This window comes from Cryptomeria japonica, chromosome 7, assembly GCF_030272615.1.
Source record: "Cryptomeria japonica chromosome 7, Sugi_1.0, whole genome shotgun sequence".
Taxonomy (NCBI): domain Eukaryota; kingdom Viridiplantae; phylum Streptophyta; class Pinopsida; order Cupressales; family Cupressaceae; genus Cryptomeria; species Cryptomeria japonica.
This window is the reverse complement of record NC_081411.1, coordinates 163,565,226-163,578,090: the sequence shown is the minus strand read 5'-3', so window position 1 is coordinate 163,578,090 and position 12,865 is coordinate 163,565,226. Positions and strand designations below refer to the sequence as shown.

The 12,865-nt window shown below is 34.0% G+C and overlaps 1 protein-coding gene across 1 annotated transcript in view; it reads left to right on the top strand.

Moving 5' to 3' along the window:
- The window catches only part of LOC131856541 (uncharacterized), a 28,365-nt gene extending 15,778 nt beyond the window's left edge, over positions 1-12,587 (top strand). The window contains exons 2-3 of the mRNA XM_059208365.1: positions 2,569-2,670; positions 10,619-12,587. Coding sequence (XP_059064348.1) covers positions 2,569-2,670; positions 10,619-12,587 — 2,071 coding nt within the window. The remainder of the gene's footprint in view (positions 1-2,568; positions 2,671-10,618) is intronic.
- Positions 12,588-12,865: the final 278 nt, after the last annotated feature.

Below are 12,865 nucleotides of genomic sequence, written 5' to 3'. Positions count from 1 at the left end.
TTTAGCTTTTATAATAACTAAACAATAATAAGCCACTACCATCTTCACCACACTAGAATATTGTGTCCCCAAGTTGGTCACATAGGCTAGGACTAGATTGCCTCTACAGTCACGAATGACACCACCCCTAGCAACCTAACCTATATTTCCTTTGTAGGAACTGTTAAAAATCAATTTTGGCCAACTAGAGTCAAGGGGCCCATTTAATAGAATTTCTAAGCAAAATAGGTGGGGATATGAATCTAAAAAGAGAATCTAATAAAATCCATTTTTTACAAATTTTCTAGTTAGTCTAGGTAAGAGGGTGGAAGAGAATATTTGCATCTTTCAAAACAACTCATGTTTTCTTTGACATTAACAATAATTTCTTTAGCTAGAGAGTCCTAGCCAATCTTCCTTTCCCTAAAGATTTTGTTATCTTTTTCCTTTCACTCCACCCAACATGAAAAATGGCCTATCACCATAGTTACCTAACTAGAGGATGAGACAAGAGGAGACTAGCGAGAAACAAAGTCCCTTAAATCCCCATTTCAAACCCACTCAACAAGGAATGAGTGGAAGATTCTTTGTCTAAAATTCCAAGAGTAATGATAGTAAAACATAATATGATTAATACTTTCTTCTTCATTCTCACATAAAACACATGTATTGAAAAAGTAAAAACCATGCCTTATAATATTGTCAATAGTAAGAAATCTACCATGCAAAGTCATCCACCAAAAAATAAAACATTTGGAATCATATATTATCTCCAAATGATGGACCAATTGAAGGGAGGGGGAGAGGATTAAACAGGTAACTTGAACCCAAAACCAATCGAGTACTTGCCATCTTCTGAAGAAGTCTAGGTCCACCTATCTTCAACATCCAACCTAAAAAAACTAAAGTTATTGAGGATCTTGAGAAGCTCAACAACACTCATTTTCATATTAAGATTAAATTAAGAAGGGTTCAATTTCTACTTAAACAAGGAAGAGACAAGAACTTAGTATCCGCTCACATCAATATGATACCTCTCCATTAAGGGTTTTTCAGTGGCGAAACAAATCCAATGAAACTCCAAGGAGATAGGTGACACCCAAAGATCTTTCTAAAATTTGAGTCTAATATGCTTACCAAGTTTTCACCAAATACCCTTAAAAAGCATATATTTGGTTTTTATAAGGTTATTCTACACATGAGGACCCTAGAAAGGACCTCAGAGGTCAAAAAAGAATAGTTATCCCTACAATTGAGGTACTTATTTTTCATGAAGACTGACCAGTCCACATTTTCTGAAACCAATATTCATCCAACCTTAGCTATGAGTGCAAGATTAAGTGAACAGGAGTCCCTAATGCTGAGATCGAACCTGATTTCTTATTACAATATACTTTCTTCAAATCTAGGAGGGACATTTAAATTTTCTAATCAACTCCCAACCAGAGGAACCTTTTTTAGATTTGATCCATCTTCTTAAACTTAGAAAACAAAATATGGAAATGGGAGAGGAGATAATTATAAGTACTTTGAAAGGAAGCTTTGAGAAGCTAGAGCTTTCAAACATTTCTTAAGAGAGCACCTTTTTAACTATCGAGTTTTCTTTGAATCTATTCTAATAGCCCAATCCAAACTATCTCATACACTTTCCCAATAGTAAGAGGAAAACCCAGGTAAGAACATTTGAGACTTGTACTCTCACGATTTAGAATCCTAGGATATAACCTAGGGAACATTCATAGGTAAATATAACTCTTATCCAAGTCATTTTTCAATCACAAAGAACTAGTATAATTTATTATGATGGGAAACCAACCTCTAGGATTTGTCACTAAAGCTTATCCAAGTAATAGCATATCATCCACAAATTACTGATGAGAGATAACAAAAGGGCCAAGGAAGGTTTACTCCCTTTTATGATACATTGATGAACTCTCTTGTTAATGTTCCAAGCTAGGACATTAACCATAAGAATGAATGGATATAGGACAAGAGGATCACCCTACTAGAGACCACCAAAAGAGGAGAAGCAACATTGGGGAGCACTATAGTCTAACACTGACTATGAGGGAGTTTCAAAACATGCCTTAATTAATTTCAATAAATTTCTTCACTAAATTTTTAGAATCAAATAGAAAGGGCCATGAGACCATATCATAAGCTTTAGAGGTATCAAGAGCATACCCTCTTTATGATTAATTTTCGTAGAATTATGGTTTTTGTGAACAACAATAACAACATCTAAAATTTGGCAGCTCAGAGAAAAGCCCTTTTTATTAATATGTATCATCTTCCTTAGGAGAGGCTTGATACGATTGACTAGGAGCTTAGAAAACATTTTATATAGATTATTGCAGAGGCTGATAGGTTTAAAATCAAACATTCGATTAGCACCCAAATTTTTAAGAACTAAAACAATAAAGGCTTTATTGATCTCTTTTAACACTAAAGATAAAGACAAAAATTCTATTGTAGCTAGAGTGATGTCCAAACCCACAATGTCCAAAAATTATTATAAAAATAAATGTAGAAGCCCATCTAGACTTGGGTATTTAAAGGGTCCAAAGGAAAAAAAACCACCTCTTTCAGTTCCTCTATAGAAAATTTACTCTTTAAGAAACCCAAATCCATGGGGTCAATAATATTAGGGATATCTTGGATTAGCCTATCAAAAGATTCAAAAACAAAAGGGTCTTGAGGATGTTGGGGGTTGAGTAAAGAAAAAAAGTGAGATATAGTTGGCCTATTGATATCCTCATCCTTTGAGTAAAGATACTATCCGTCCAAATCAATTCTTGCATTTTTTTCTCTTTTTATGTCTACTAGTTGATAGGTGGAAAAATTTGGTATTCCTATCTCCTTTCACGCATTCGACTCTTGAACTTTGTTTCCAATAGAGTTCTTCTTTGACAACCAAATTATGAAGGACTGCCAAAAGGAATTTAGCCTACTTTGTTCTATCCAATGAGGCCCCAAAGACCTCCACCTGAGTCAAGTTAATCTGATCCTTCAAGGTCTTTTCCTATTTAAAAATATTTCCAAAGGAGGATTTACTCCATGAATGCAATATAATTTTAAGTAGATTTAGTTTGTGGGAGACCCTAAACATGTAAATACCTTGAATCTCAATATTCCACCACTAGGCTAGAAGATCCTTGAAGTTAAGGAAATGTGTCTACATAATCTCAAAATGAAAAGGGAATGGAGGCCTAGGACTACCAGAATTCCACCAAACCAATGAAAGATAATTATCCAAGCCAAACTAGATTTTAGAGGTGCATTGGCAATGCCCAATAATATTCCAAGAGGATGAAATCACACACCTATTGAGGCACACCTGAATAAGGTTATCACTAGAGATTAGACCATGTATAATTTTTTAAATACAAATATAACAAAATTATGACATGACATATTTTTATATCCATAGGCATTTTATATATTATATCTAACTAAGGATATCCATAGCAAGAGATACGCTCTCCATCACGAAATACTTGTCAAAGGAATCTTTCTTATTCATGCATAAATTTCCATTCATTGACCCCGCCATGCCATTACTCCTACAATTTTTGTCATTCATCCTAGAATGATACTTAGAAGATGCAAGATTTGATTGAGTCCAAGAACGCCAGGGTGGCCTACTAGTGTTTGATCCAGAATCCAGAATGTTCACTACTAAATAATAATCTAGAAAAAGTTTTCTATCTTACCAGAATGCAAGTGCTTTCTTGTTTTAATTTTTGTTAAGCCTTCCGTAAAAACTTTAGATTAAATTTTTTATTGGTCAATATTTTTATTTCAAATCTATAAATATAAATATTCACAAAAAGCCCAATAAAATGTTAATGACCAATCAAAAAACAATAAATATTAGATTTTTATTATTTAAAAAATCTAAAAGCTTAGTTTAATTTAATATATTACCTCTGCATAGATTTCAAGGCTAAAAATATTTACAAACTAGTGCACTGAAAACATTAGTCTCTCCTACATATAGGCAAGGACTAGTAATAATTAATATTTAATTTCAAATGAAACGTATTATAATGTCAATACGTAATAAAAATTTAGCAAGCAACAATCTAATATCAGATGCTCAATGCAAAAATTAATATCTCATGCTAGTATTATGCATAGATATCACTTGTTATACTATTGGTTCACTTGTTCACACATTGATCATGGGTACTTTTTAATCTTTATCATTGATTTACAATCAATGGCAGAAAATGTATCTCTATGTTGTGATTTGAAAGGGAAGGGGTTGGTGAAGAGGAAAATATTCTATTTGTCATGATAATTGTGGGAGCCAATGATGAATGTAATCTTTGCATGAGTGACACAACACATTGATTAGTTAAACTTGTTCTACCTTAACTAGATTTTATTTGGTTAATATCTTTGAAGCATTTGGGTGAACAATCCTTGTGTCTTTTTTGTTCTTCCATAGTTTTTAGGTCAATACATAGGTTGCACACTTGTAAAAGTTTCGGAGTTTGTCTTTAAATATGCCAATTGCATTTCTTAAAATTTAACTTCAACTTCAATAGAGGAAATCAAAATTTAACAAGAATGTGTCAAGTTCATCTGTCATAAGGTCATGGAAATTCAGAAGTGCTAAGGGAAGTATGTTCATCATTGCAACATTCCTCTCTTGGTTAATGATAGGAAAGAGAAATGTAGTAGTTTCATTATCTTGGTCTACATCTCTTAAGTCTCCCATTGTATGATAGAATCATGTAGATGACAAAGAATTTGGACATAAAGTAGTAGAACTATAACAATACATGAGAGTTGATGGTGGAGATAGATAGGTTAGGTTGTCTTTATGTTGTTGTGAACCTTTTGTTTGTCCTCTTATTTCTACAACTTCAATTGAATTTTTTCTTCTAGTGGAAAAATATGGAATAAATATTTAGAAGGGAACTCCTCTTCTCTGCATGTACAATAGGAGTATACTACTACCCTACTTGCTTACACAGTGTTATTAGATGATTTTGGTATTTAACAAAATATTTGTTGATCCTAAGTGTTGAAAACTTAAATTATATGATCTTTGAAAATAGTAAATGACTTTTAAAAACCAATTCAATCATAACTTGGCCTCTATAAAAATTATAGGATCTATGAAAATAGTAACTGACTTTTAAAGTGTTGATATCTTTACATGTTTTTCATCTATAATAGGTTACAATTCTACTACAAAATCATAAATCCATTAACCTTGATTTTTTTTTCTCATGAAAAATTCCTTTTGGTAGCTCTTGACCTCAAGTTATCAATGAAGTAAGAACATGTTTCAACTACTTTTATCTAATGTATACATGTTTTTATCTTCAATCATGGATTACCTTCCTATCACACTACCACAATCTTCCAAAAAGGTAAGTAACACATTTAAATTGGCTTTATGTCATGAAATACAACTTATCCTCAGAGATGTCCATATAGAAATTTCTCTAAGAACAACTAATAAACCAAAATTTGATTCCCTTTTATAGTAAAAATGCCTTATGTGATCACATCTAGGTGAGGTAATATTTTTAACAAAACTTGTCAACCATTTCACTTGAAATTAAATTTTTTGTTCTCCCATTATATATGCCTAACATACAATTTTAAAAAATTCACTTTTAACAAGTTTATCTTCTAGCTTCAATAGAGTCCTCATCATTATCAATGTTTATCCCTTCTCAAGTTCATCTAGTTCACTAATAGACATAGTTTATTCTTAATATAATTTTATTGCATGTTCATTGGAACTTTTAATCCTTATTTATCCTTATCCCTTACATTGTTGATATTCATAAAATTGAAATTTAGACCAAATTTATAAGTAAAACTATTCCCTAATAATATTATTGTGCCCTTTTTAAAGTTTACCTTGGCCTCTCAAATTATTCCTCTACCTTCATTCCTAGATCATTTGAACAATGGGAAGAGTTAGCATTTTTATTAAGGGTATTTTTTCTTTGAATATATCCTCTTCCTCTACCTAATCGACATCTACCTTTGGCTATTCTCTACCATCTTCTTACTAATTTATCTTCAACCCTCAAGGCATATCAATAGGACTCTTCAATGTTCTTCAAATTCATCATAATTAGATCACCCTTAAATATTATATTGATATATCAATATCATTTATCATGATCTAAATCATGATGACTTGATAATATGAAAATATTGTAAAACTCCTTAGTGTAGCTTTCACACTGAGTTCCCTTTTTCACAAGTTCTATAAGTTTTTAGCCAACATAACCTAATTTTCAATCAATAAAGACATTATATTTAAATTGGTAAAACCCCACCGAATGATTTTCTCCCTACCATTTCTCCTTTCAACAAAAACCTCCTATTAGAGTGTTGCATGTCCTTTTAGTTTATTTTGAACAACCTTGACTCTAGTAGCATGCTATGCCTCATCATATTCAAAATAACCTTCTATTTTTGTAAACTAATCAATTATCTTATCTACTTTAAAACTTTTTTAAAAGCTTTGTGGCTCCAACTTTCTTCCCTTCCTATAATTGGAGATGGCTCAGAGCATTATACTTTCTCTTGGAAATATTTTTTCTTTTTTTGTTTTAATCTCCTTATTGATCTATGGTGTCACTATTATCTCTCTGATGTACTTGATCCTTATCTTATTTTTCTCAAGTTTTTGATAAAGATAAATGAGTTTTACATGGACCCAAAACCAAAAGTTATACAAAATCCGCCCATCAGCCAAACAGACAGAAACCAATAGCAAAATAGGGTAGTACCCTAGAACAGACATGAAAGCAAAAGAGACACAGACAACAAACCAAAAGAAATTGAATAAGAGAGTGCACCGGGTCCTTTTTCTTCTAGATGGTAGTCTTATTGATTTCCTCTAGTTCTTCCATAATGAATCTGGAGGTGCCCTTATTGTTGCTCCTACTTCTGGTCCTGGAACTAGGACCTGCGGTTTTATTGTCTCTAGTAGCAATGTCTTTGCCTCCAAGTTATTTTTTAGGATCACTGTGGATGGATCTGTACTCCGCAATCATGACATTGATCTTTCCAAGCCCCTCCATACTATAATTCATGGCCTCCTTTCTTATGTCAACTAGGTTCTTGAGGTTTTTCTTTATCTCCACCATAGACTCTTCTACCTTTTCAATTCTTTGTTCATGGTTTCATTTAATAATCTTGAAATCTTGGGAGAGCTTCCAAGTCACACTCATGAGCTTCTTAGACTTGCTAGGCTCTGGTGAATCTATGAAGATATATATTATTTGCTTAACCCCTACTTTGAGGGTATCAATTTCTCTCTCCACCCACTTCCAGCAGATCTCCTGGCTTTTGGTTGCTTCCATCACTAGGTTCATTAGAGAACCATTCTTCTGTAACCCACTATCCGCTTCTTTAGACATGGTCCTCTGCTTTTCCTTTAGGACGTTAATAGGAATGTCCAGTTTAATTTCTCGGTCTGAAGTCTTCGGACCACGGTCCTTAGCTACAAGATTCTTCTTATTAGAAAGAGGCTAGGCCTTAGAAATCATCTTGCTAGTAGATTTATATTTGTTGGTCGCCCATCTAGGGGGATTCTTAGTGCTAAACATACCAGGGGTAACCATCATCTCACCTTCTTCCATTGGCTTATAATCAGGGTCATCCAAGTTGTTATACTCTATATATTTTCCTCAAGTTATTATACTCTATCTTGGGCTTATATCTTTTAGGGCCTCATACATAAATTATTTATCTCCTACTATAATAAATACGGCCGATTATATTCTTATCAAATGTATATTATTTTCATGAATCTTATTTCTTGTATTTTAACTCTTCTAGTTGTAATCCTATATCATGACACACAACCACACATAATCACTACCATGTTAGACCTATACAAACTCTAAAGTAGGAAAAATGCATGTGTTCGTAGAGATATAACCTTCTCTAACATGACACTAATGAAATGAATATACTCAGAGTACCTAAAATCAAACCTATATCACTCAGTCATAGTAAGGGTAGGCTATACATTACCTTCATTTTATTATTTTTTCAATTTCTCAACTCAATTCTTACAAACTCTCACTTACCATTTCAGTTATTGTAAGTAATCTTCCACCCTGCCTCAAGGACACCCACAAATACACTCATACCTTACATACGTAGCTAGATTTCCTACATAAGTATGAACAAACAAGCAATAGAAACTTAATAGTCTAAATTTATGAACACATAATCAAGATGGCATTGGGTTGCAAATAAAATATTATTTTTAATTTTATTACTTTAAATTAGAAAATACATTTATTGAAAGACTAATATTTTTCATATTCCTTGTTCTTATTTGCTTTATGTTGAACTTTACTTGAGGTCATTCTCTTTTTTCTATTGTCTAGGTTTCCCTTTGTTTGTTCCTTGTCACTCTCTCACATGTAATCCTCCATTTTCCCTCATAAGTATCTTAAAATTCAATTACTAATAGACTCCCACATTTTTAGCATCAAATTTTGTCACCTTGTGTCCCTTTTCAAAAACTAGGCACTTTTTAATCTATCTACCTAGATTTTGATTAAGATAAGTAGGTTTTTGGTAAGGCCCATATCTTTTTAGAAATAAGCATGGCTAGCAAATGGGTAACCAACAAGCCCAGAGATAGAAAAATAAAAAACAAACTAGAGGAAAATAAGATTTCAACAAGACAAAATAACAAAACAAGTCATCATTTAAATTCTATGTTGGGACCCAACTGCACCCTTAATGGGACAATCTATGTATTAGGATTAGTAAGATAATGGATTTTTTTCTTATGTTGGACAATAGTTCATGAGGAATCATCACTACCTATATTGCCTTTTAGAGTAGGGGAGGAGGCTCCATTTGAGCAAATGATAAAACTCCCAAGGTGAGCACCATGTATTGAAGGTGGGATTATAATATGCGAATAATAAATTAGAAACTAGTTAAGGAATAAATAAGAAACCTGAGTCCCCATCTGAGGGGGCAATCTAAAAACAACAATAAAAGTGACCAAAATTGATGAAGCAATTGGAGAGATAGAGGCATTGAATCCCCAAGGAACTCCATCTCAACATTTAAATTAGCAATTAAAATAGTGAGATGGTAGCTGTCAACATCCTTCCAATAAGTAGGGGAAAAATATAGATGAGTGTCACGTGGGCAAGAGGAGGGTAAATGAATCATACCAAAATAGTGTTTGCATTGAAAGGGATGCCCTCGTATTCAATAATTTGTGTCCAAGGTTGATATATTACCTTTACAACTATCTTGATAGGAATTGTCCTTGAAATATCGATATCCACTAGGATATAATTGTAGGAGGTTTGGGAGAAGTCACTAGTCTTAGGGTCCACTATGAGGAAGCGACCTACCATATTGTCTATACACTCAAAGGTAGAGTTGCACAAAAAAATGGTGAGGAAGGTATGGTATCTTTACTCGAGTTGGAGAGAAACCTGCATACATTCATTTAGGGGGTTGAAGAAGGGAGATTAGGGGTGAATAGAAAGAGGACAAGATCCCCATTTCTAGTCACCCATAGTCAAATAACACTTCCTTATCTTTAGGAGAGTAAAAAAAAAATAAAAGGAATAGGGGTAAATCATAACATTACTTGTTACCACCTATTATTATTTCTGAGAAATCCACACGTTTAGGTCTAGAAGCAAGTTCCACAAGTTATTGTACTTGTAGACCAAAATTTTCCTCTCGAAGTAGGAAATACACTAACAATTTCATTAAACTTCACAACTCTAATAGTAAATACATCATTATCATGTTGATTATATAGCCTATATCCTTTATTTTCATTATCATACTCAATAAAGATGCACTTATACTTTTTCATTGAACTTTCTATTTTTTACCTCATCTACTACATAAGCATAGGCTTCATATCCACTTTTTTAAATATTTGACAATAGACACCACTAAAACCTTTGCTTCTTTATGAAAGATCTTAATAAGACATATTAAAAGACTAATTTTATTAATGTCGTGTTGTATTTACCATTTGTATCCAACAAGACAATAATAAATATTTTGATTAAATTATTCAACCAACTATTTCAACTAAATTTCTAATTTTCCTTTTGACTACTCCACTTTATTAAAATGTGTATCTATTAATAATTTGTATATCTATTAATAATTATGGGTTTACATGGGTCTCTGTCACACTTTCCAACCATACATCATTCACAAATATCTGAATGTTACTTTATCCAGGGAAGAAATAGTACCATATCTATACCCATGAATAGATAAGTCCAAACCTTTGATAACATAATTCACTTGTGAAACTATGTATAATTATGCTTTAGTTATTTTTATATCTCGAGTTACAATGTAAATTAACTAAATTTCCCTGCTTTAATACCATGATATGATACCATGATACCATATCAGAAAAGAGAAAATCGAGCAAGTGTATTTACAAGTGGTTAGATTTACAAGAAAGGGCATATCCTCAAATAGATATAGACGGAGTGCATTTTTGTGTGTTCTAAGTAAAGAAATAGTGGCTTTGAATTCTAATTTTATCAACTTCACTTTTAAAATATTGGCCGCCAACGATCACTACATTAAGTAAGTGCAGTGACAGTCGCTTCATTTCTTCTGGTTTTTTTTGCAGCCATTTGTCTATGGAGCGGCTTTCCGATAGTTTGCTTATCAGTTTCGTAGTCCTGTTTAGCATGACCCTGCAGCTTGTGTTGGTATTTGGGGGATCATTCAGACATCGCTTTTCATCGATAGTTTTGCAGTTAGTTCTGTGGTTGGCTTATATGTCTTCGGATGCTGTGGCTATCTATGCCCTTGGGACAATGGCACGAGAGTCTTCTCATACTAGGATATTTGGGGTTTGGGCTCCACTTTTGCTGTTGCACTTGGGAGGTCCAGATACAATCACTGCATATTCCACGGTTGACAACGAGTTGTGGACAAGGCACTTGTTGATTATGCTGTACCAGGTATTAGTGGCAATCTATGTAATGTATGCATCCGATATGAAAAGCTATTTACTAGCTGCTTCCATCCTCCTATTATTGGTAGGAGGCTTTAAGTACGCAGAAAAAACAGCTACCTTGAGATTAGCCAGCAATTCCCAAATAGTAAAGTACTGTCAACCAGTGTACAAATATATGAGCATAGAGGACTACTCGAGAAGATGCAGCTATGCGGTAATGGGTCTCGTGAAGTGGGAAAGAACATGGACTACAAGGGAGATAAAATTTCCCACAATTATTCAAGATATTTGGAGAGATCAGAGTCAACAAGGAATGGAAAACTATATCCTCTGCTTGTCTCACGCTTTGTTCAAAATGAATATGCGAAGGTACACAGATCTGTATATTCATGAAATACAGTGGGAAGAGACTAGAGAATTCTTTTTTCGTGACCGTTTATCTCATTTATCTGAAGACAATATATTTACAGTAATAGAAATAGAATTAAAGTTCATGTATGATGCATTGTTCTCCAAGTCAATGTTCATAGCCTTCAGCAAAATCGGGGCTACAATGCGCATAATCAACATCTGTCTGCTGGTAGCTGGCGGTTTGTGTACTTACAGAGGATTGATTCCCGGACATGAGAAAGTGGAAGTGGTGGCCTATATTGTTATTTCTGTAGCAGTGATAGTGGAGCTGCTTCAATTATTGAGAATTATAGCTTCTGACTGGACCTTGGTGTGGTTAATTTGCTCAAGTGCCGAGCAGTCCCAGGAGGACTGGTTGACCAAATTGAAGCACAACTCTCTCCGCATTGCTCTTTGGCTGCTCCACAAGCTTCGGAGTTGGCGTAAACGCAAGTATTGGAAGGAGTCGATCCAGCAATACTCTCTGATAGACACCTGCAAATCCCTTTCTCCTTTCAAATGGAAGTGGGCTAAAAGACTGATCCTGACAGACATTGTCACGTCCTGGTATATTGAATCAAAGCCTGTTGAAGAGGAATTCAAACAATTCATCATTGGTAAATTAAATGGTTTAGCTTCTGATCAAAATACTACGGAACAATGCAGACAGACGATTACATCCTACAATACGAAGTGTGGGACAGATCTGGAGTGGGCTTCCGGAACAGATCAAGAACATTTAATTCTACACTGGCATATAGCTACCACAATTTGCCTGATGGAGCGCAGGAGAGATCAGGATAATGAAGAAATAAACAAGTTTGCTCGTCTCAGCGAGACGCTCTCAAATTATTGTGCTCATTTGCTTGTTTCGAAGCGAGACTTATTGCCTCTCCACTCCGACATTGCAAGAATGGAGTACATAGATGTCCACTCTGAGCTTCTTGACTTTCTCTCCAGGTCTGATATTCAACGATTGAGGCATTACAAGGAGAAGTATGATAATCAGCATTACGAGGGAGCATCTACCTTATCAAATGGGGCAAAATTAGCGAGGATGCTGCTAAGAATGGAAACTGCACATAGATGGAGGATGTTATCAGAGTATTGGGCTGCAGTACTAATTTATTATGCTAATTTTAAGAAACCTCTAGTTCATGCAGAGTACTTAACTGTTGGAGGGGAGTTTATCACACAGTTATGGGCGTTGCTTGGCCACATGGGATTTGGAACACAAAAGGACTGAGTAGAGAGAGAGAGCGCTTTAAGTACTTTGAACAATTTAACTCATCCCGATGTAATTTGGATGAGAAACTTATGATTATTATAATTATTTGAGACAACGACTAGTTAGATTATTTACAATTTAGCTCATCCCGATGTAATTTTGTTAAGAAACTTATGATTATTATTATTATAGACAACGACAGGTTAGATTAGATTAGTTTAAATTGTACTGGACGTATTTGATTATTTACTATAGGTAGTCAGATAATTGTATGTTAGATGTTTTGATAGTATTGT